Here is a 23,855-nt window from a genome sequence, read left to right as displayed (position 1 = left end):
TTCATGGGTATTTGTATGTTACACCTGGCACTCAACTGGAAACAATCCTAGTGGGCTGAGTTAGTTTGCTATTGAACTGAAACCGTTTCTTTCAGCTGCTGTGCTCCAGTACAAACTTGCTGGTTGTAACTCAGCTCACTACCCCTCCCCTAAGGAGTAGCACAGCCACAACATACGCAACACATGCAGCAGCACATTCTCCCTCTCCTGCACTGCTGCCGTGCCGGTTCCTTCCCTTCCTACTTGTGTTTTTTGTGCTACCTCTCCTTTTGGATTGTTGTCAGATCTGTTATAAACGTTAACCACAAGCACAAAACATCCCAAATATAGTAAAAACTTGTGAGAGCCCGGCTTAATAGGAGCTATAGACTACTCATATTAACCAGGAACTCCTTTTCCGGGAGCCCTTTCAAAAAGAACTGCGCACGAGTGAGGACAAAGTGCAAAGAAAGGCCAATGTTGGTCTGTGGGGTCAGTTTTGATCCCGCTAGGCGTAACACAATGTTACAAAATTACATCGAGATTTTTGCGCGATTGAACGTCCACTGCCGTCACTAGAATGAGCCGGTTGACGCGTAGTTGTTGATGCTCCCGAACCGGAGCCGGCCCGGCCTTGTCAATGACAGGTGAGAAGTTTTCGTGCACGTGCCCCTAAGAACCAATCCTGAAGCCGCAGTCATCGCCGTTGAAGCCTTAAGCTGGTGTGAAGAACCTGCCACCAAATCTCGCAGTTGTGTATGCATGACGAGAAATGCTAACCTCGTCGCCATGAGCATATTATTGCTACATGAGCCCATTATTGCAACATGGTGATCCATCTATAGATATGTATGAACAAAACAAATTTACAAAGATGGAAACTCATTAAGAAATATATTAAAACAATTAATTGTTTTATATCCATGCAAACAAATTTCAGGGCGCCTAAAATTGTATCTGACCTTAGCTTCCTTTGTTTTGTACTACTAAAGATATGTGCCGTGTGTTGTCATGGGGTAATTTTTTTAACGTAATAAGAGAAGAGTACGGGACAAATCTTGATGCAAGCAAATAGCAAAATATGATTATATGTGTTCGTGACTGATCTATTTTATTAGGTTATTGAAGATAAAAGACTGATTGCTATTTATTTACTTACGGTCATGAATTTATTGTTATTTATTGGGTTATTAAGATGCTTGTCCCCCACGAAAAAAAGATGCTTGGCCAGTGTTAGATTTTACCACTAGCCACAGTGGGAGTAATTTCAACAGTAACATCGAGTCCAACTCAGCCAATTTGCTTATGTGGCAATGAGTTAATGAGGAGAGAGATAGTTGTGATAACTTAGCTAGTTACTATAACATCACATGTCCCATTGCAATATGAGTCTATAACCTAATAAATGAATCTTTGCATGTTACCACACTTAAGTTACTACCCACTATGAAGATAGTAACATAGTCTAGAGATATGTGTATGTTACTCTCCACTGTGGCTAGTGTAAGAAAGTTCATGGGCCGTGAATTTATGGATGTACCATTGATTGATCTGGTTTATTGGGTTGCCAAAAATTAGTGTGAAAGTCAAAAGGGAATGGAAACCTAAAAAATAATAGTGAAGGGACCGAGTTAGGAGTGAGACAGATGTAAGATGCAGACAAAACCTTATGTCTTTTTCATGTAGTACTAAGTATGTGCCTGTGCGTTGTCACAGAGGCCAAATATTTTTTTATCTCCATAACTTTGATAAATTAATGTGATTGAGCGGCATACGTGAAGGTGCGATAAAATATGGCATAAAATTAAGCGTCGTAATCACACGTTATATTAATGTGATCGAGCGGCATACTTGAAAGGTGTGGTTAATATGGCATGGTGGAAATAAAATCGACTGAATGAAAGGAAAAATCAATAGAGGGACATGATGAGAGGTGGGAACCAGTTGACGAAGAATTCTGTTCGGTAGGAATAGAGATGCTAATTAATATATAAGTCATTTTAGGTTGTGCACCACGACCAAGGTGGAGCAAAAAACAAAAAAGAAACTTAATGGTTATTTGCTAATTAATATCATCGCATGCAATGAACTGACCATTGCATGTCGTGTTTGCTAGTCTCAAGTTATTAAAAATATACACGTCCCACATCTCTTATTGATTGGTTCATTTATCTATGTCAAAAAACAAGAAATGAGATGAGAGTTAATGCACCGTGCCTAAGTGTTTTGGGATTATTTAATTTTTGTAATTTGATTTATACACATGGACGGAGGGAGTACTTATTTTTAAGTAGTATAACAAGATAGAGATGGACATCATCTTCCTCTTTTTATTATTAAAAAAGTGAGTTATGATAGAAACATTGAATATCATCCTTTTGTTATGTTAGATCTAATGACCAATATTGCTCCAATTATATTGTAACAGTTAAAGCATGATAATTAGTATTAAAAACATCATATCAAATCACCATAATTAGGATTCCAAATATAAAAATTGTCTCAATCAATCAAAGCATCGTAATTAGCAATCCAAAAAACATAGTAATTCAAATCAGTGGACCCGATCACTAGACCACAACCACGAAAGCTGCGAATCGTGCCATCAACGGAGATATTGATATTCACTATTTACAAGGTTAATTAATCCAAAGAAGCAAAACACATATAAATAAATAAATAAAAATCAGATTTTAAATTTTGGATTATGTGGTTGCACATACATAACTGCTTTTCTTTTTTGAAATCACATACTTCCTTCGTTCCAAAATAGATGACCTAATTTTGTACTAACTTTGTACGTTAGTATAAAATTGGGTCATCTATTTTGGAACGGAGGGAGTACATAACTGATGGTATATACTACCTTCGTCCTAAAATATAAGACCTTTTTACAATTTATGTATGTACTCTTTGTAAACAAATATAAGAGATTTTTGAGTGTAATAATATATTTCTTTTGTCTCATAATGTAAGCTTTTTTTTTTGACACTAACATTATTGGGTGGAGTATAAAATACACACAAAAGAGATAGAGATTTTCCACTAAAATAAGAATACAGTATACAGTAGGGTTTGTCTAGGTCTCACTCGACTTAGACTTCACGAAGTCTAAGTCAGGTGACATCATCCAACAGTAGCCCAGCCCATTTTAGTTTCTTATTAAGTCTTGGTACCTTTTTCTACTGTTGCTGGGCCGACCGTGTTATTGCAGCCTAATGCCTTCATTTTTTCGGTTGTTGTGTGCTTTTGGACCAGCAATTTTTTGAATATCGAGAGTTTTTGTAGATGCTGCTCGTTCTGGCACACTGGCCGGGGCAGTAGTTAACTTTTTTTTTACAGTGAGGGCCAATAGTAACCTTAGATGTCTCAAAAACAAGTAGTAACCTTAGCCGTTTGCATGATTTTCCTACCATCCGGCCTTTTGTTGTTTTTGTTTGGTTTTTCTGTTTTTGCTTTTGTTTGTTAAATGTTTATTTCCTTTGAAAAATCAGTTATTGCTTCACCGTAAAAAAGAAATGAAAGCTTTGTTTACATTTATAGTAATATTTTGGAAGAAAGTGCTTGTTTATTTTTTAAATCATCATGTGTTGAAACAAATATTCTTAAAAAACATCATGTATATTAAAAAAAAATGTTCACGGTGTGTTTACAAAAATAGAAAATAACTAAAAATACAACAACAAAATAAATTAAGCAAAAAAATAAAATATGATAATAATAGTAGTAGTGATAATAATAATAATAATAACACAAAGTTGCACTTTGAAAGACATGTAGTTGTAGTCGCGGCTACACTGTGTCTAGTGGACGATATGCAACTGTCCCCCTTCTGACAAAAAATATCACTGAGTTGCAGTCACGTTGAAGACACACACTTGCAGTCACCTGTCCAGCCTTGATTTTCCCAGTTATTACTCGAGCGCGCTGAGGGGGAGTGACACTTGCAGTGGTGTGTTTAATGGCAGAGATGAAAAGAAAAAAAGTTCCACACCGATAGTAGACATGTAATTACGCGTGATTTAATTTACACGCAATTGTGTGTGATCGATGTATGTGCAAATAGGTGGTCATGTTTTTGAAAAAAATAAAAACTAATAAAAAATAGAAAAATGGGGAAAATAAAAAACGAAAATGGGAGCGAAGCTGGGGAACAATCAAGCGCAAATGCAACACAAAGCAATGACAAAAAGAACAAAAAAACAAAACAAAAATGCGTGCTTGAACACCCGCCCAACCCACAAAAACATGCCTAGTGTCAAGAATGCAACTGTGCCCCCTCATGTGCCGCCCTATGGGGAAATGAAGGTAAGTTGCAGCCGGATGGTTAGACATTAAGTTGCAGTTTGGGGCGACGCTTGCAGTTGCGTACCTAGTGTCAGACATGCAATTGCAGTCAAGGGTGACACTTGCAGTTGTATGCCAAGTGTTAGACATGCAACTTCCCCTACCTCTCTCGATGCCCTCCAACAAAACAAAAGTTCAGTTGCAGTAGGGGGCGACACTTGCAATTGCATGCCTAGTGGCCGACATGCAACCGCCCCCTCTCCCACTGCCAGCTGACAAAACAAAGGCCAGTTGCAGTTGGATTAGTAGACATGCAATTGCAGTCGGGTACGGCGCTTGCAGTTGCGAGCGTAGTGTTAGACATGCAACTGCCCCCTCTCCCGTCATCATCTGACATAATAAAAAAGTCAGTTGCAGTCGGGTGGGTAGACATGTAGTTGCAGTCGAGGGAGACGCTTGCAGTTGCATGCCTAGTGTCAGACATGCAACTCCCCCTCCCCTCTCCGACTGCTCACCGAGAAAACAAAAAGGATAGTTACAGTCGTGTGGGTAGACATGCAGTTGTAGTCGAGGGCGACACTTGCAGTTGCATGCCCAGTGTCAGACATGCAACCCCCCCCTCTCCGACTGCTCATCGAGAAAACAAAAAGATAGTTACAGTCGGGTGTGTAGACATGCAGTTGTTGTCAGGGGCGACACTTGCAGTTGCATGCGTAGCATCAGACATGCAACAGCCCCCGCTCCCACGGCCTACCGACAAAACAAAAGGTCAGTTACAGTCGTCTGGGTAGACATGCAGTTACATTCAGGGCGACACTTTAGTTGCATGCCTAGTGTCAGACATGCAACTGCCCCTCTCCCGCCTCTCTTCGACGAAACAAAAGTCAGTTTCAGCTAGGTGGGTAGACATGCAATTGCAGTTGGTGGTGATGCTTGCAGTTGCGTGCCTAGTATCAGACATGCAACTACCCCTCCTTTCCCGTCGTTCTCCGACATAACAAAAAGGTTAGTTGCGCCCGGGTGGGTAGACACGCACTTGCAGTTGCATGCCTAGTCTCAAACATGCAACTACCCCCCTCTCCCGCCCACTAGCAGAACAATGGTCAGTTTCAGTTACCATTGAAAATTATTGAGTTGCCGTTGTGATTTTAAATTCCCTCCATAAATAGATGCCAACTGCTACCCATGTTCCTGTGCTTGCAACGACTCAAGCAAACTTCACAGACCATTGCCAGAGCGCATAAAAAAACAAACAACACGAAGAATGTTAACAAGGATATGAAAATGACATATTTTATGACCAGACAAGCAAACAACGGTTTCTTAACTAGGATATGAAAAGGCAAACATATATGCATATAGATGATATAAAAAGAAACAATTACTAACAAAAATATGCATAAGTGGATTTTTTTTCCGTATAAGTGGATATATTAACAGGATGTGGTCACAAAAATTGAAAATGAACATATTATGTTGACTAACAAACAAATTCCGCTACTATAAAAAAAGAAACATTTCAAAAACTAGACAGAAAAACAAACATACATGCATACCTCTAGAATGTCTACTTGAAAACTAACAGAACTCTGCATTGACTAACAACAAACTCTATTGCATTTAAAACAAAGAAACATTTCTATTTGAAACTACTACAAACTCTGCTTGAAAATACTAGACCTCTCTTGATCCTCTGCTGGAAATGGAAATAAAACTCACTAACCTCTGCTGATCCAAAATATATTTTGACTACTGGTGAAAAAGAAACTATTAATCTGCACTTTGTCCAAACTACTGGAACAAACAAATCCCCTGGGAAAATGAAGATAACTACTAATCTCTACTTAAAACAACCTACTGGAACCAACAAACATAAGAAATCGGAGGAACACCTACTCCCAGATCTACAGAATGACAGCTAAAAAAAAAGAAATCAGAGAAACGCCTACCCAGCCCAGCGAACAACCCACCGAGAAAACCTCCTATGTCCCCCGACAAAAAGAAGCCCGACAAACAAACAAACAAACGGGCTGGACACACGTGTTACACAGGCTAAAACAAGATAACCCACTTTCAACGCAAATCTTGAAGTAAACAAAGATCCGACGGATGGCGCGTCGACTGAGACTTCACTAAATCTCAGTCGACTGAGATTTAGCGAGTCCGTTAAAATAATGAAAGCTAAAAAGTACAAAAAAAATAAACTAAAAATGGAACAATAAAAAATAATAACAAAAGAAAGAAAAAAAGAAAAAGAAAAGACATACAAATGATACATAAAGTGAAAAAGGGAGAAAAATAAAGAAAAAGAAAAGACAAAGAACGAGACAACAGCAGCCTAAAAACACACATTGAGATGCGACCTGAAAAAAAAATAAAACAAAATGAGAAAGACCTACACGCATGGCCTGTTACATACACAGATAACAAAAGTGAGAAAATCACAACGCGAAAACAAAAAACAGCCCAAACAACGGAAGACACAGACAAACAGAGAATCGGGCTGGACGCTCTCCTTAGCAGGCTGAAAACGAGACAGCCAACTCTCCAACACGAATCTTAAAGCAAGAAATAATCATACGGCTGACACGTCGACTGAGATGTAGCGTCACCGTATACAGTATTATAATAAAAAAGACAGAGATAGAGATATGTATCCTAGCTGGAAAGAGAATCCCGTGACGTCTGCCTTCCCATCTCCTCCGCCGCCGCGGCGGTGCAGCCGGGTGGCAGATAGTACAACGAATACGACACCAACAACCGCTCCTCGCCTGTCGCCACTCCGCTCTCCCCTCCCCTCTTCCTCCCTCCCTCCTCGCCACCGCTCCGCTCCACTCCACACCCCTGTTCCCAGACGCAACCACCGCCGCCGACGACCGACGATGCTTCGCGCCGTCCTCCTCCGCTCAGGTAGATCGCTCCCCTCCCTCCCTTCCTCCCCGTTCTCCACCCCCTGAGGCCGCACGCGGTTCCTGACCCCCTTCCCCGTCGCAGCCTCCGGCCTCCGCCGGTCGCCGATGGCCGCCCCGCTATCCACCGCCGCCGCCTCGTGGCTCGCCGAGGGGACCTCGTCGCCGGTACGCGCACGCCCCTCCCGGAACCCCCAATCTGTCATTCCTATCCGTGTATGCATCATTTCCGCCTGGTGTGACTCACTGCCGCCTCCACGCGCTCGCAGCCCAGGGTGCGCCTACTCATCGGCGGCGACTTCGTCGAGTCGAAGGCCACCGAGCACGTCGACGTCACCAACCCCGTAAGCCATCCTCCCGCCTCTCGGTCCCTCCCAATCGGTCGACCCTCCAGCCGGAGTTGGTCGATTTTATAGCTGTCGAGATGTGATGTGACGCGGGCATTTCCATGTCGCAGGCGACGCAGGAGGTGGTGTCCCGGATCCCGCTCACCACCGCCGACGAGTTCAGGGCCGCGGTGGACGCTGCCAGGACCGCCTTCCCTGGCTGGCGGAACACTCCGGTCACGGCGCGGCAGCGCATCATGTTCAAATACCAGGAGCTCATCCGGGCCAACATGGTAGTATTATTTCTGAACTTATTCCAATGTCCATCAATAGAAACCATCAGTTATTGGTTCCTGCTGCAGTAAATTCTGTGCTTCATTGGTGGTGATTAATTCTGTGCTTATTTGGTGGTGATAAATACTAGGATAAGCTGGCAGAGAACATTACAACCGAGCAGGGAAAGACGCTGAAAGATGCTTGGGGTGATGTATTCCGTGGTCTAGGTTAGTTTTCATGTCATTACACTTGTTTTTGGCCTTTTTCTGCTTGCATTGGTTAGATAGTATAATCATCTTAACACCGCAATCGTGTTAGTTGTTGATACACGGGCAACCCGCAAGCTAGTCTGATGAGTTCACTCTCTCTGTTCATGCTTGGAATATGTAATAACACTATTCCGCTAGAAGGTATACAAACCGGTCAGTAAGCAGAATAAATCATCCATATAATAGCAGGTTATCCTCATGTATGCAGTTTAAGACACGGTATTCTATTTTCCACACCTTCTACACTGCAGGACATGTCGATGCCACCATATCTTTTATCTGCCCTTAATACGCTTATTCTGTGAAGTGACATTTTCTTCGTGAGACGCCTCTTGGTTATATTGGCTATTTAACAAACTGGATGTACGTTTTTTGATTTCAAACTTCTAATCTTGTAGAGGTGGTGGAGCATGCTTGTGGAATGGGGTCACTTCAAATGGGCGAATACGTATCTAATGTTTCTCATGGGATTGACACCTTTAGTATTAGGGAGCCACTCGGCGTATGTGCTGGGATTTGCCCATTCAATTTCCCTGCCATGATTCCCCTATGGGTATGCCCGACTTTCACTGTTTCTTTAACATCAAATTTTGTTCTTATTACTTATCAGGGCTCTAGAGTGCATCCCCTGTACAATTTCCTGGCCTTGTTCTGTCTGTAACTTTGTTTGTTAATGTCTGCTATCATTCTTTGTAATATAAACTCGGGAGAGAAAATTTGATCGTGCGTTTTTTCTTATGTTCTTTGGATGCAGATGTTCCCCATAGCTGTTACTTGTGGGAATACTTTTGTTCTAAAGCCATCAGAAAAGGATCCAGGTGCTTGCTTTTGCCATTGTGTTCTTGCCCAATTTGTTGACTATTTATTGTTGTTGTGGCGTTTACTAACTAAATGCAAAAGTGCATGTGTTCTTGCTTAGCTAACATTTGAAGATTGGTAACGGTGCTGTATTTCTCGCCATGATTATTATGACAAATATACCTTTCGGTCTCATAAGGAATTGGTGCATAATAGTTGCAGCCAAGTTTCACATTTTCATTAGTTGTACAATAGCACTATAAAATATACGTTTTGGACAGGAATACTGTAGGGGAACCCCCTATGGTATGTGTAGTAGATTCTTGTAATATAAAATGTAGGGCTACGCTTGGCATCTCGGTTTTTTTGGAGTTTTAAGAGAATACCGTGGTCTTTTTAGAAAGCATGGTTTTAAATACTTTGATGTGTTTGGCATCAACAAATGTAGCACTTGCATAAACCGTAGTATCTCCAATACCATGTTTTTTTTTGCAGTATTTGAAAAAGAGGTCTCAACCTCTTTTTTCTTAACTGACTGCGAAAAACTGTGATTCTTAGGAACTCTAGTATTCGTTGCCCATGCATTGGAATACTGAGGTTTTTAGATTTTTAGGGTTTTGAAAAACTGTGCTGCCAAACTAGGCCTAAACGGCCTAAAATCCTGCTCGCAGGGGGCAAAAGGACAAAGATATTGACCAAGAATCCAAAACAGGATATAGAGATGGGCTCAACGCTACTGCATAATTTATATCACACTTGAAACGTGCTTTCCAACTCTGAAAGGAGGGATTTGATCATTTGCCACGTTTTAAAGTACCATGTATCATTGTAAATGGGGGTCCTTTAAAATGCTTTAATTCTCGGCCATTTTGACAGAAAGACTGCACACGATTAATTTTGAGATTTGATGGTATTATATTTGTGAACAGGGGCTGCTATGATGCTTGCGGAGCTAGCGATGGAGGCTGGTTTACCAAAGGGTGTGTTGAACATTGTTCATGGTACCCATGTACGGCATTCTTAGCTTTTTTTTAGCTTGCCATTGGGTTTGATAATTTGTTTCTCATGTGCTGCTGATGCCTGGTGTTGTTTCATTTTAGAACACATAAAATGATTGATACTTTGTGGGCAAAGCCTATTGTCTTTACTCTTTGGAACACTGGCAAAGCATCACATCTTGAAACTTCACACTTCCTCTGGAGAATTATCTGCTCATATTGGATACATGAATCTTTTATGCCTTTTCTGGATACATGAATCTATTAGGCCTCTTAGGTTACCTGGTTCTCATTTTGTTTTACTTTATCAGGATGTTGTCAACAATATTTGTGATGACGAGGCTATTAAGGCAGTATCATTTGTTGGTTCCAATACAGTAAGTGGATCAATGATCTCCCTGAACCTTGATTTACGAGTACACTTTCCTGCATCGACCATCTAACTAATATTCTGCTCTTCCGATACGTATCGACATATTTGTTTTCCGCTCTTGGGTCATCAACCAGACCTCACTCTAGAAACAAGGATATCCATGCATTCTCAATCACATGCACACATGACAGATCTTTTTATGTGTTATTATAGTGTTTCAAAACTTAATTAGCTTACTGTGCTGACCAATAAATTCATTTACCAAGATGCAAATAAGAGTTTTTTGTGCCAATACAGGTGTTCTTGCTGTTCATGTGTTCGTGTTAATGGCATGTTTTTTTTTCCGCGAATATGCAAAGCTTGCGTATCACTGCATTGATAGAAGAAGCGTGTTAATGGCATGTGTTCTCTTGTATTGAAAGATGTGCAGAAGAAAAGAGAGATGTGCAGTTATAACTTATAAGTTCTATTTTTGATCATTTACATTAGATTTTTAACCCTATTGCTATTGTACTCCTGTTGCTCAGAGCTAGCTAGCAGTTTGCTATCTCTGATCTCTCTCTCCTTCTCAGGCAGGTATGCATATATATTCTAGAGCATCTGCGAGTGGGAAGCGTGTTCAGGTGGGTTTGCTTCTAATCATGACTTCCTGAATAACCTTTTTTCCATGCCTTTTGCATTCTAAGCAGTATAATTCAGAATAACAGTTTCTGTTTCCTTTAGTGTAACATGGGTGCAAAGAATCATGCCATTATCCTTCCTGATGCTGATCGAGATGCCACATTGAATGCCCTTATTGCTGCCGGTTTTGGTGCAGCTGGGCAAAGGTGCATGGCATTGAGCACTGCTGTTTTTGTTGGAGGTTCAGAACCATGGTAGAGTTCTACGACTTCTACCCAAGACAAATTTTTTAGGCTAAAGTTTTTTTTGGGTCAGATTTTGGGGAAGCATTGTCAACCTTATCTTTTGTTTTAGGGAGGATGAACTAGTCAAACGTGCAAGTAACCTTGTAGTTAGTTCCGGAACAGCTAATGATGCTGACCTTGGTCCAGTGATCAGTACACAGGTTTGCTTTTTTGAGCACATGTTTTTGTATCCATGTTATTCATATTTTCCCACTTATGGATACATACTGATTTTTTTTTAAATTGAATATTTGAACTTAGGATCTTTTTTTTTGTCGGAAGATATTCAAACTTTTAAATTGAAGGGGTAAAAGGAGATCTTATGAAGTTTAGATCTCCAAAAGGCTGCTTGATTACCTGTTTAAAATTGGACGATAGAACAGTAGTTACTTATTAACCACTCAAGTTTATTTAGAAGAATTAATCATGAAATGTTGAGTGAGTAATCTTCGTATAGCCTCTGTATGGAGTATGATCCCAGTGAAAAAAAATGCTACACTTGTTTTTAGTGATGATGAACTGTTGACATATGGTATAGCCTTTCCGGAAACATATTAGCTTTTGGGGTTTGACTGTACGTCATGAGCTTTAGATCTACCTTCATAGTCATTGCAATGGTAACTAGTAGTTCCCCTGTCATAATCTCTGCCTGGAGCACATCTATATGCCACTGCCATGTTCGTGATTAACTGAGTTTTTTGTTGTGGCCTAAGCTACTAGGGCCCACATTTGGACCATAGAAATAAATTATCATAAATATTAGCTTGATAATATAATAGTCAATTTTCTTTTTGGAGGCTTCTCTGTGACCTCAGGATTCATATCACTTACTCCAGTTCACAGATTGTTGACGTTTTGACTCTTTAAAAGTTCTGTCTACCTATATTTTCAAGTATTTGGATTAGAAGTTTAGAACTTAGGAATTATCTTCAAAAGTACTTCCATGATATCATAATTTTGTTAGGATTTATATATAGAGAAACAGTGACCAGAGTTGTGGTTTTAGACCATGTCGATGTCCAAAACTTCTGCTTTTGGGGAACTGGAGGGAGTTCTAGATTGGTATTAGAGCCCTTTGTTTTCTTGGTGAATCTTGTGCCCTAACAGTTTGGTATCAATAGGCCAAGGACCGCATCTGCAAGTTAGTCCAAAGTGGCGCTGACAGTGGTGCTCGACTTGTGCTGGATGGAAGGGAGATTGTGGTAATTTTAAGAATTCAGTTGTTGAACTGCCTGTGTGCAATTCCTGTTATGCCTGATAGCTATGCGCTGTGCAGGTTCCTCAATTTGAGGATGGCAACTTTATTGGTCCAACTGTGTTGGCTGATGTTAAAAGTGATATGGAGTGTTACCAGGTATTTTTATAATGTTTACTTTGCATCAGTTTTAACATTATTTTAAAAAAGAGTACCCACCTTTTCCTTCCCAAGATAGAATTGGACGACCATTTGGCTTGTTATATCTGATTGAAACCTGGAAAACTTGGAACAGGAGGAAATTTTTGGTCCAGTTCTTCTCTTGATGAAGGTATAACAAACTTGTTTACTTCTCTTGACACCATTAAATTTTTATTATGCTGATTGTGTTATCAATTAATTGCAGGCAGAGAGCCTAGATGATGCCATACAAATTGTAAACAGAAACAAGTAATTTTTCTCTCTCCTGTGAGCTCATAGGCAAAGCATTGGTTGCAGTTTAATGATTTACAAATCGTCCTCAGGTATGGCAATGGGGCTTCCATCTTTACCACATCTGGTGTCTCAGCAAGGAAATTTCAGACGGACATTGAAGCTGGCCAGGTACTGCATAGCATTTGTGAAGGATTAGTTACCTAATCGTGTAAGCTAGTAGTTGGGTAGTACTCCTACATTACAAGGTCTGAAAACGTTTTGGCGAAAATGTCAAACCTAGTAGTGTATTGTTTCTTGCTAGATATTGGAATATAACCTGAAGGTAAACACATATATATGGGCGCCTGAAATTCAGCATTTTGAAGTTGAAGTTAACATAAACAAGAAGAGTACTGCCCGTATGAATCACAATGTATCGCTTTCCTTTGTAGGTGGGTATCAACGTGCCGATCCCGGTACCCCTGCCGTTCTTCTCCTTCACGGGTAGCAAAGCTTCCTTCGCCGGAGACTTGAATTTCTACGGTGCGCCTGCTAATCATCTCATTTGATCCTTCTTCAGCAGATTACTGACCTACAATACAATCACATCTGGGCATAAGTAATTAACACGGTAAACATGGATGCGCAGGCAAGGCGGGCGTGCAGTTCTTCACCCAGATCAAGACCATCACGCAGCAGTGGAAGGAGTCGTCTCCCCAGCGCGTTTCTCTCTCCATGCCCACCTCGCAGAAGTGAAGTCACCCGAGCTGACTCATGTATGTGGAAATAAACCCAGGCATTGATGTGGAATTTAAGCTTCACAGGAGTTGCCTTTCATTAAGGGTAACTCTTGTGATGTCTTTCATTGTGCTGCCGGTAATAAGAAAATCCCAGATTAGACGACCGAATCACACGCACAGCAGAGCATGTATTTGTACAGGGACCAAATTAATGTGTACATGCAATGGCTCGATATCACATTGTCACTGAACTTGCAGCCAAATCGCCATGTGGGGCATGGCGGCTGGCTATGACTGAGCGGCCTGCCGATCAAAGTTCAAACAGTCGGCGACATCGGCGTCACCGGGGTTTTGAGGCGGCCTAGAAATGAAGCTCTTGCTGGCCTCTACGTGAAATTAGACTTAACCCACACTTTACTTTCCCATTTGATGATCACCCCACCCCTCTCAAGATTGACGGGGCCCTGTAAGTCAGTACCTGTGGCAAATAACCCTGGAGCAAATCATCTAAGACCATGTTTGGTAATCCACCAACTCCCAGAATCTGAAGGAAATTGCAGCTCCGTCATTTTGAACTACAGCTTCACTAGCTTCGGGAGCGGAGTTGTGGAGCAGAGTGACACCGGGCCTAAATCTTGATAGTGTGGCAAATAATCTAAGCGCCTTCTCTGATGATACCTAAACATGGGGTTAACGGAAGATGTTCATGTGCCAAACACCCCTGACCTTTCAGAAAACAATGGAAGAATGTTAATCATGATAGAAAACTTGTGTGTACTAAATCAAACTGAGGCATCCAAAAAATCATGCCCATAACTATTAGTCTATTACAAATACATTGATTTGGATCTAATATCCAAAATAAATAAATAAAGTACCTTTTATGATTAAGAATTACAATATAATCTTTTAAAATTATCTTTGTTATGCTATCAGTCTCCGCAAGACTTTGGTAAAACGACACTGTCACTTTTTCATCCACACGGACTTGATTGCTAATAAAGGTTTTTGAAAGCCCATTCAGTTGTCCATCCAAAAAGATGAAAAACCTTGAGTGATAACGTACTTGGCCAGAGACGATCCACCAAAATTGCACACTATCAAGTCACAATGTCGATGTAAGATTCCAACTTCACAAATAATCAAACCAGCAAAAACAACTTGACACAATAACATAAACTCATTAGATCTGTATAATCGAATTTGCCAAATAAAATAAAAGAGTAACTTTATTCGCACAAAACTATGATCACCACTAGATGTTGACGAAGAAAACATAACTCTTAAAGATTCGAGGTCCTCCATCTCTCAACGCCGAGATGGCAGAAGGTGAAGGGACAGGAATTTCTCTGGTGGCGGCTGCAGTTCTCTGAGTAAACCCTGACATACGACTTACTCCATCCATCCCAAAATAAGTGATCTGATTTTAGAAATAATAATGGTAGATAGTGATGTAGAAGGACCTGTGAGTGGAAGCCCAGAATAAGAGTTTTTTTTGGAAGGACAAAATAAGAGCTTTTTTTTTGAGACAAGGACAGAATAAGAGCTGAAATCAAGAAGACAGAATGAGATTGACCCAATATAAGCCCATCCAGCCTTGAATCCAGGCCGAACCAATAGACTATCTGGGTTTTAGCAGGGCCGACCCACCAAGAAGCCCAGCCCAGTGCACGCATCTCGTCTTAGGGGTAGGTGGTTCCTCCTCCAGGAAGCGGAAGCCCATTCTCGCCACCGAAGGAGGGAGGGAAAGATTGGGGGGAAGCGCCCGGCGAGCCCGCCGAGGAGCGGCGGTTTTCCGGCGGGACCACACACCATGCGTCGGCGATCGCTTCCCGGCGGTTCAGGTTAGCCCGCCGTCGCTCTGCTCTGCTTTCCCCCTTGCTCTGTTTCCCCTCGCGCTGCTCAAGAAACCCCCGCGCGCTGTGCTCTGCTACATTACATACGGAGCAAAAGGTGCCATTTTTGGTCGAGTTCTGTGACATTTCGTGCCTGGAAGAAGTTTCCGCTTAGCAGGATGCTTCGGATTGTGGTAGTGTTGGGCGCTCGCGCTCGGTAATCTAGGTTTTAGGCCGGGAGACTGAATCCACAAATATGTGTTTTTTATTTTGGCGGACGGCCGGGCAAGAAGCATATGTATGTGTGTCTGTGTGTCCTTATGGTCTTGAAATTATGGAGGATGTCATGTACTCAGATCGATGTAGGGTTTCTTCTTGGAAATATATGGATTTCATCTTACATACTTACTGAGGTTATGTGAAGCCATCTTCTTGGACTGATATGTGTGTTCTTTTCATACTTGACTGAGTTGCTGTGAAGCTATGGGGAATCCTGGTAAGCATGAGAAGGATGTCAGCATGAAGGCGATGGTTAAATTTGATGGTGCTCACATCTCGCCCAGAAAAAGGCTCAAGAATCAGTCCAAGGTGGCGCCGGAGGAGTTGCAGCCGATCTGGGAGGAGTTCCAGCCGATCTATCTGAATGGGAAGGTTCAGTTTGCAGACTGCCTCCACTGCCACAACCGCCTCGGCTACAATGGGAATATCTTTCTGCGCCGGCATCTGAAAACCTGCCCAGCCAAACCGGAATCGACGTCGGCCGAAGTGACGGAGTGGATGTCGCCACAGGATTCCTGCCTCCCAATTGGTATGTTCATTTTTGCCTATTGAGGCTCCATGCCATTACCTTCTACTTGGCTCAGTGTGTAGACCACACTTTAGTAGTAGTAGATTCCTACTTCCCAAATGGAATGTCCATTTTTGCATATCGAGGTTCCATTCATTACCTAGCTAACGGTGTCCAGTCAACTTTAATAATTGTGATTTGTTAGTTAGCGGTGTGTAGTTTAAGATCCGGATACACAGATATTCCTTTATTAAGATAATTGAACTCTGGCACAAAGTATCTATTCGTATTGTATACAAGGTTTTGGTGAATCAAATTAATCCAGTTTCATCACATGTTTTTGTTGATGAAATTTTTGCAGTGACGATCGACGACATAAGCTCAGTAAGTCCCCTAAAATGGAGGTCAAAAATATGGGAGGGTTTCACACCCATCTTCGTTGAGGGGAAACTGCAGGGTGCAGAATGCATCCATTGCCACAAGCGCCTCAGCAAACACGGAGGCCATCTGAATCGACATGCTCTAGCCTGTTCAAAACGACATGGGCATGACCAAAGTCATCATAAGGGTAACCGTTCTAGTCTACCTAAATTAAAGTCCAGGGTGCGAGACGAGTCTTCGCCTGCCAGGAAAGCTCAAATCACAAAATGCTCTAGCAAGCTCCGCAGGGCTAGCAGCTCCAGTGTCATCACCTATCAGCCCATTCAAGTGGTGGCAGATCATCTATCCCTACAAGCACCAGGTGGTACAAAATGCTCTAGCAAGCTCCGCAGGGCTAGCAGCTCCAGTGGCATCACCTATCGGCCCATTCAAGTGGTGGCAGATCATCTATCCCTACCAGCACCAGATGGTACAGGGCTGAAGAAACAGAAGACCTCGTCTATGACTAATGCAACTGCGATAAGCACCAGAAAGTTTGGTCAAGATTCACCTTATCAAGATATCGCCAGATTGATAACTTTGCATGGTTATCCTTTGTCAATTGTAGAGAATGAAGATATGAGAAGAATTTTGAAGAACATCAGTCCCATGACTAACAAAGTCTCTCTTAGTGATATGGAAGAACATTTACTTGCTCTGTTTCAGAAGAAGAAGATAAACGTCAAGGATGAAATTGCACTTACCTCCCAGCGTATCTCACTGTCAGCAAGCATCTGGACTCATGATGGACCTGAGCCGACAGTAAATTACCTCTGTTTGACAGCACATTTTATTACTGAAGACTGGAAAATTCACAGATTAGTAATCAAATTCGGCATGTATTCACCTACTAATTTGGAAAGGATAATACACTGCAAGGAGGCTTGTGTTCCAGAGTCGGAAAGTGGATCATACAATGTCATATGGGATGCAATCAGAGACTGGAATCTTGACCAGAAGATTTTGAGCTTGACTTCAGTTGGTGAAATTAAGAATGATGCAAATACCTTGAAGCTCAAGGAGATGCTCATAAAGAAGAGGTGCCTTCCCATCAGAGGCAAGCTGTACAACATTGCTTGTGTGGATGATATGCTAAACAGTGTTGTTTCTGATGGACGATCATATATACTTTTCCTTGTTGGTGACATAGTAAAGGACTTTTTTGGGGCATGTGCATCTTCATCATCGATGCAACAGCAGCTTCTGGAAGTTATTTCACAGATGAGTTTGAAATGTCCGCAAGAAGATGCCAAGTGGTGGCACAAGTTATATTTTAGGCTTGAAGTTGTGCTGCAATTCAACAAGTTGTTTCCTGCTGCAGAAGTGCTGTCTCCAGAAGATATGACAGCTACTTGGCCTATTTGCAAGATTTTGAGGACATTTTATCGTGTTATCGAAGTAATTTCTAGCCCTAGCTCTCCGACAGCAAATGTATACTTCGGTGAGGTATGGAAAGTGAGGACAGTTCTGCAAGAAGAAGCATCAAACGATCACGCAGAGATTGTGACTCTGGTCATGGAGATGCAGGAAGCGTTCGATGAGTATTGGCAAAACTCATACGTGTGGCTGTCAATACCTGTCGTGTTAGATCCAAGATTCAAGATGAGCTTCATTCAATTTCGCCTGCAACGGGCTTACAGCACAGACTCGCTGGGCTACTTATCTGAAATACATGATACGGTCCAGGAACTCTTCGATGAATACTACAATGCTACAGAGCAGCTGAGTGGCGTCCGTCTTTTAAGGAGTGCAGCTCTGGATACAGCTGATAATGATCCTTTGGAAGATTGGGATGAGCACCTCAATTGCCAGATGTCTTCAGAACTTGATGACTACCTTGGGGAGGTTCTAGTCCCAAGAAAAGACGATTTTGACATTCTTAAATGGTGGATGGAACACACCACAAAGTACCCCACACTTGCTGCTATTGCCCGGGACGTCTTAGCGATGCCGGCATCTGCTGTTCAATCTGAAGCAGCATTCAGTAGCAGCAGGCCAGTAATTCCAAAGCACCAGAGCACACTGAGCATCGAGACGATTGAAGCACTTGTGTGTAGTCGAGATTGGATGAGATAAATTTGCAACGTCCTATTACTAACACACCTCTCCGTCCTATGATCACCAACCCAGTAGTGCGATGCTGCAGTTGAGTGCAAAAGGGTTTCTGATTGGCAGAATTGATCTTGACTCTGTTTGCTTGTGGGAACAATGCGATGGACTTCCTTGGTTTTGGAAACTACAGTGATACGTAGTGTGCTATGATGGTGGTGCTGAAAGAGTAAGCTTCTTTTAGAACTTTGCATGTTCGTGTTCATCTGTAGTTAGCTGCTAGTAGCTTCGGTAGTTAGGCTGCTTAATCTCATGTTTGCATTAGATGTTACTTTCTTTAATTTATGAAGTTCCATGGCAAGACTGAACTTTTTCGGAAAGGATACCATGTAACTGTTCTCATACTATTTTAAATCCATTTTACGCTTCACATTCTGGTACTTTCATTATCACATCGTTGGTTATAGACTTCCGACAAAATTCTGTCATATATCCTTACTGGAGTGCAGCTGTGTGCTTGGCTCTTCTGAAAATTAGAAATAATGCTCGTTTCGAATGAAAGGGGATTCGTTCCCCTGCTGAACTGGTATGTTTGTTATACGGACTGTGTGTTCCTGAAATAGTTGGAAGGTTTCCATTCGCCGGAGGACAAACAGGCGTTGGTGGATGGAGGTGAGATTCTCCAGGCACTTGCGCCCAGAAGCCGCGAAGCTGCATCAAGCTCTGAAGATGAACAAAAAATTCAGTAAGGGGACCTGGCATCGCCAGTCGCCTGAAGATATCTGCGTGGCTCTTGAAACTAACTCTATCATGGCAAACCGAGGAGGGTTCACGTTCTGTTTTGCGCCTGAGTGACGGTTGCTAGTTTGTGGGATGCTGCTGTGGCCTGCCATGTTCTGTTTTTGGTTTTGGTTCTAGCCTTTTGGGTGCTCCTCATGCTGGTTGTGTTGTTCTTCTTCTCTTCACCCCCACACCACCCGCTCACCTAGTGTGGGGGGAGTATATGAAAAAAAGAGTACAAGTTCTTTTACTAGAAGATTTATAACATAATTAATACTCCCTCCGTTTCAAAATAGATGACTCAACTTTGTACTAACTTTAGCACAAAGTTGGGTCATCTATTTTGGAACGGAGGGAGTACATGAAAGGCTATTTTTCTCTTCCCTGGACAATTTAGTCTTGGAAAGAGTACATTGATCTGCATATCTCTAGCTGCTTTTCACTGGATTTTCCACTGGAAGTCCAAAGTTCACTAATGGTAGGCTGAAAAGGTTGCTTGATGTTGGTCTGCGTGTTCTTTTTGCAGTTTTACATGACTGGTGTATGAGACTTGAAGGCTTCTCAACAAGACCGTAGGAGGGACTGAAATTGCCCATATACGGATGTTCTTAGAGCTAAGAACCTTGCTTTGTTATTTAAGTGAGCATTTGTTAACTGGTGTGCCATTATCACTATTCATGAAAATATAACTTAATGCATTATGCGCATCTGGATGTGCCAATGCAACAATTTTTATGTTGCATGACAGTGCAACCCAACTAAAGTTATGAATCTGATTTAGCTAACTTTATTTTCTACAACAACAACACTAGTTTCTCTTCATATAACAAAAATCCAGAGGGGCGCAGCGACCATTACCTTTATATAAATCCTTCAATATTGTCAACATCTAATTTAATGATGGGCGCTTCTATGGGCAGTGGGCGCCGCGCGCTTAGGCTATGCTAGTCTTCTATTAGTTGGGACTTGGGTTATATATTACTCCCTCCATCTTGAATTAATTGAATTAGTTGATGCTTAAACGGATCTATATCTCTAGACTAATTCTTAAGCGGAGGAAGTAAGTGCTATACGTGTAAGAAAGGAAGTATCAAACTGTCACATAGGATTTCATAGCAACGGAGAAGTAGCAAATAAGTTCAAGAGTTCAGCAACACACTTAATATAACTAATAGTTTAATTCTTTCTGACAAGATATAATAATACTACGTAACAAAATATAGATCCAAACAGCAATTACCAACTACTATACTCTACTGCGATGAAACGATACCAAGCACCACACCCCTATGCGATGAACAAATAACCGTAGCTATTGCCAGAGCTGCCGTCGTAACGATCTCCAAGGACGCCGTAGTCAAAGTCAGAGTAATGACCTCCGTTGCGGCCGTAGCGATATCCATAGTCCGAGATGCCGCCGTAGCCTCCGCCGCCACCGTAGCGATAGCCAAAGCCGATGCCGTAACCTCCTCCGCCGCTCATGCCATAGTCATAGCCTAAGAGGTAGTAGTGGTAACCTAGGCCGCCGTAGTCATAGCCCGAGATGCCGCGGTAGTAACCTCCACGTCCGCCGCCGTAGTCATAGTCTGAGAGGCCGCTGTCATAACCTCCGCCGCCATAGCCGTTGCCATCATAGCCAGAGCTGGTGTCGTAACCTCCGTTGCGGTAGCCGTCGTAAGAGGTGTACGACGAGGCAAAGAGTCGTGCTATGTAGGCTGAGTGGCGAGAGTTGTAGCCGTGCGCTGACGGCGCCGGTGCCGGTGCGGGGCTGGCCTCCTCATGCCGCTCGGACTCATCGTCTACTTGGTCGAGGTCTTGGTCCAACTCGCAGGCTTTCTCGAGGCGGCCTCCGTTGGAGTAGTCAGAGCAGTCGTCTTCGTCTTCCACGGCGTCGGCGTCATCCGCTGCGCCATCACCGGCAGCGTCCGCGGCAACCACCACCTCCGTCGCAGCATCGTCAGGCGCCGGGGCGCAGGCACATACGACAGCCGGCGCCGGTGAAGCCGTCATCTCTTGGTCACCGTCGATGTACACCCAGTCGTCGTCGTCGCCGGCGGCGGCCATGGTGCAGTCGCTCGTCTTCAGATCGATCTGATGGCTCATGGTTCCGCTCAATTTCGTCTTATGTTTGCTTTGGTAGTTTGTGGCGTACGTCGTGCGGGGATATATATATTTGTAGCGCGTGGCTCGATCGATATCTGAATCGAGGTAGGAGCCGTACCCGACGCGGCCCCCGACCGATTAGCAACGAACCCTACCAGATCAGAGTGGAAGGCGGAGAAGGCGTACGTCGTCGATCGGCACAACTCCTGCTCGATCTCTACGCGTACGTGTTCCGAGTCGTACACGCGTAACGCCTGCAACACGTTTTTTTTAGAGATCTCGCAAGCTTTATTAATTCAGAAAGATGTTCATAGGTACACTAGCTGGGTTATGAGGAATACCCAATCACACATGTCTACCTATGCCTAGATTACATGCATACTTTGCGAGATTATGAGCCTCAAAATTGAAGTTTCTACGTTCAAAAATAAACTTGCAGAAAGAAAAACCAGAACTACGAGCTGTAATTTTATGTACGATTGCTGAGTTCGCCCCACTTGTTCCATCATTGATGTCATTGACAACTCCCTCACAATCTGAAGCCAGAACCACCTCATGAACATTTAGATCTTCTGCCAAAGCTAATCCCTCTCTGCAAGCAAAGGTTTCCAAGATCGTGGGATCAGTAACACCTCCATAGACCACTGCCGAGGACCTCAGATAGTTGCCCTGCTCATCTCGACATAGTGCAGCCACAGCTCCGCCTCTTCTGCTTCGCGCTACTGCTCCATCCACATTAACTTTGACAGATCCGGTTCCCGGAGCGAGCCATCGCCTAGTTCCGGCCACCCGTGCTGTCATGGAAACCACCTTGTTAGGCTTAGGTATCTCTTGCAAGTCAGCGAGGAAGTTGTTAACAAAAGAAATAGTTTGGTGCGGCGCTTGAAATATTGCCTGTACACAGCTTTTCGACGTGCATACCAAATAGCCCAAAGTGTGACAGCCATTGATGTAAACTTTGCATGGTCCAACCTGCTGTATTACTCAAACAGCCACCTCTTTGCACTTGGTTCCTCTAGTTCTGGCATTGCCAGCACCACATCTGCATCTGATAGTGCCCACACACACTTTGACATTGTACAGGACATCAAAGCATGGCGCCATGAGTCCTGACACCCGCACAAAGGGCAAGTGTCCTGGGTTGCCATATTTCTGTGGTGTAAGACATCCGTGGTAGGTAGCGAGTGCCGTGCCAAGCGCCAAATAAAAATTTTAATCTTCGAGGGTATAGATATCTTCCATAATGCTGACCAGGCTTTGCCCTCCTCCTCACCTGAAGAAGATCCTGATCTGCCCTCAAGCCATTCCTCGCGCTGCAGTTTTGTGCTTACCATAAATTTGTAAGCCGAACTGATAGAGAACCTTCCTTTTTTTATCAGGGTACCATGCCCAAAAATCCTCAACATTGCGAGTACACACTGGGATTCTCAAAATAGCATCAACATCAAAACGAATAAACACAGACCTTACCAAGTCCTCGTTCCACCCTCCGGTGGATGGTTGTAGCAGCTCCGCCACTTTCGTCGGCGGGTCTTGCACGAGGGACGTAATGGGCCTTGGTGTGTGTTCTTTTGGTATCCAATTGTCCAGCCAAATATCGGTGGTCTGTCTGTTTCCAATCCTTCTAATGATTCCTTGCTTCATCACATCTCTTCCCTCGATTATTGCTCGCCAAATCTGAGAGGGGCGAGCACCAAGTTGAGCTTCTAACAATGTAGTCTCAGGGAAGTAGCTAGCTTTGAGTATTCTAGCACTCAAAGTAGATGGTTCATTAAAAAGTCTCCAGACTTGACGGGCCAAAAGAGCAAGATTAAACAACTCTAAATCTCTGAACCCCAATCCTCCCAAGTGTTTAGGCCGCATCATCACATCCCACGATACCCAAGCCGGCTTCCTTTTGCCCTGTTTACAGCCCCACCAAAACTTCCGAATAATAGACTTTATATGCTCACATAAACCTCTTGGTAGCTTAAAGCAAGACATAGAATATACTGGTATGGCCTGAGCTACTGATTTAATTAGAACCTCTTTTTCCTCCCGCTGATAAACACTTGCTCATCCATCCTTTTACCTTGTCCCACACACGATCACTCAAGTATTTGAACGTACCATTCTTGGCATGCCCCACATCCGTAGGCATCCCCAAGTATCTATCGCTCAAAGATTCGTTTGGAACATGAAGGAAACCCTTGACCGCAGCACGAACTATCTCCGGGGTTCCCCTACTGAAAAATATAGATGATTTGTCCCTGTTGATTCTTTGTCCCGATGCCATACAATATGACTCCAATAGGTTTGATATCTCCTCTGCTCCATCAACACTTGCCCTGAAAAACAGCAGGCTATCATCCGCGAATAAAAGGTGGTTCATCGACGGGGCCGATGGTGCCACCTTAATGCCGCCGAGCTGGG

At 42.9% G+C, this 23,855-nt stretch overlaps 3 protein-coding genes across 5 annotated transcripts; 2 read left to right on the top strand and 1 right to left on the bottom strand.

The window, feature by feature from the left end:
• The first annotated feature begins 6,985 nt into the window (after positions 1–6,985).
• On the top strand, positions 6,986–13,702 carry ALDH6B2 (aldehyde dehydrogenase 6B2). Of its 2 annotated transcripts, XM_048703324.2 has the most exons (19): positions 6,988–7,176; positions 7,261–7,343; positions 7,445–7,519; positions 7,633–7,794; positions 7,926–8,004; positions 8,445–8,599; positions 8,801–8,864; positions 9,774–9,853; positions 10,154–10,219; positions 10,788–10,838; positions 10,939–11,090; positions 11,191–11,281; positions 12,242–12,322; positions 12,397–12,474; positions 12,611–12,646; positions 12,722–12,765; positions 12,840–12,918; positions 13,182–13,272; positions 13,379–13,702. In XM_048703324.2, the coding sequence occupies exons 1-19, from the start codon at positions 7,149–7,151 to the stop codon at positions 13,483–13,485; spliced, it is 1,602 nt and encodes a 533-aa protein (XP_048559281.1). In that variant the 5' UTR covers positions 6,988–7,148; the 3' UTR covers positions 13,486–13,702. The 2 variants fall into 2 exon arrangements, with proteins under 2 accessions (XP_048559282.1, XP_048559281.1); XM_048703325.2 differs by lacking the exons at positions 10,939–11,090; positions 11,191–11,281 and having other exon boundaries at positions 6,986–7,176.
• Positions 13,703–13,846: 144 nt separating this feature from the next.
• On the top strand, positions 13,847–20,058 carry LOC125539802 (zinc finger BED domain-containing protein RICESLEEPER 2-like). 2 transcript variants are annotated; one of them, XR_015617428.1, is made up of 4 exons: positions 13,847–15,313; positions 15,786–16,112; positions 16,453–18,789; positions 19,867–20,058. XR_015617428.1 is itself a non-coding variant. In XM_048703322.2 (3 exons), the coding sequence occupies exons 1-3, from the start codon at positions 15,283–15,285 to the stop codon at positions 18,585–18,587; spliced, it is 2,493 nt and encodes an 830-aa protein (XP_048559279.2). In that variant the 5' UTR covers positions 13,847–15,282; the 3' UTR covers positions 18,588–19,590. The 2 variants fall into 2 exon arrangements, 1 of the variants encoding a protein (XP_048559279.2); XM_048703322.2 differs by lacking the exon at positions 19,867–20,058 and having other exon boundaries at positions 16,453–19,590.
• A 428-nt stretch (positions 20,059–20,486) lies between these two features.
• On the bottom strand, positions 20,487–21,491 carry LOC147986868 (uncharacterized). Its single transcript, XM_087540182.1, has one exon. It carries the CDS (start codon positions 21,441–21,443, stop codon positions 20,628–20,630), a length of 816 nt encoding a protein of 271 aa, XP_087396308.1. The 5' UTR covers positions 21,444–21,491; the 3' UTR covers positions 20,487–20,627.
• Positions 21,492–23,855: the final 2,364 nt, after the last annotated feature.

Source organism: Triticum urartu, chromosome 2A (genome assembly GCF_056163025.1).
Source record: "Triticum urartu cultivar PI428250 chromosome 2A, HENAU_Tu73, whole genome shotgun sequence".
NCBI classification, from domain to species: domain Eukaryota; kingdom Viridiplantae; phylum Streptophyta; class Magnoliopsida; order Poales; family Poaceae; genus Triticum; species Triticum urartu.
This window is presented reverse-complemented; position numbering and strand designations above follow the sequence as displayed.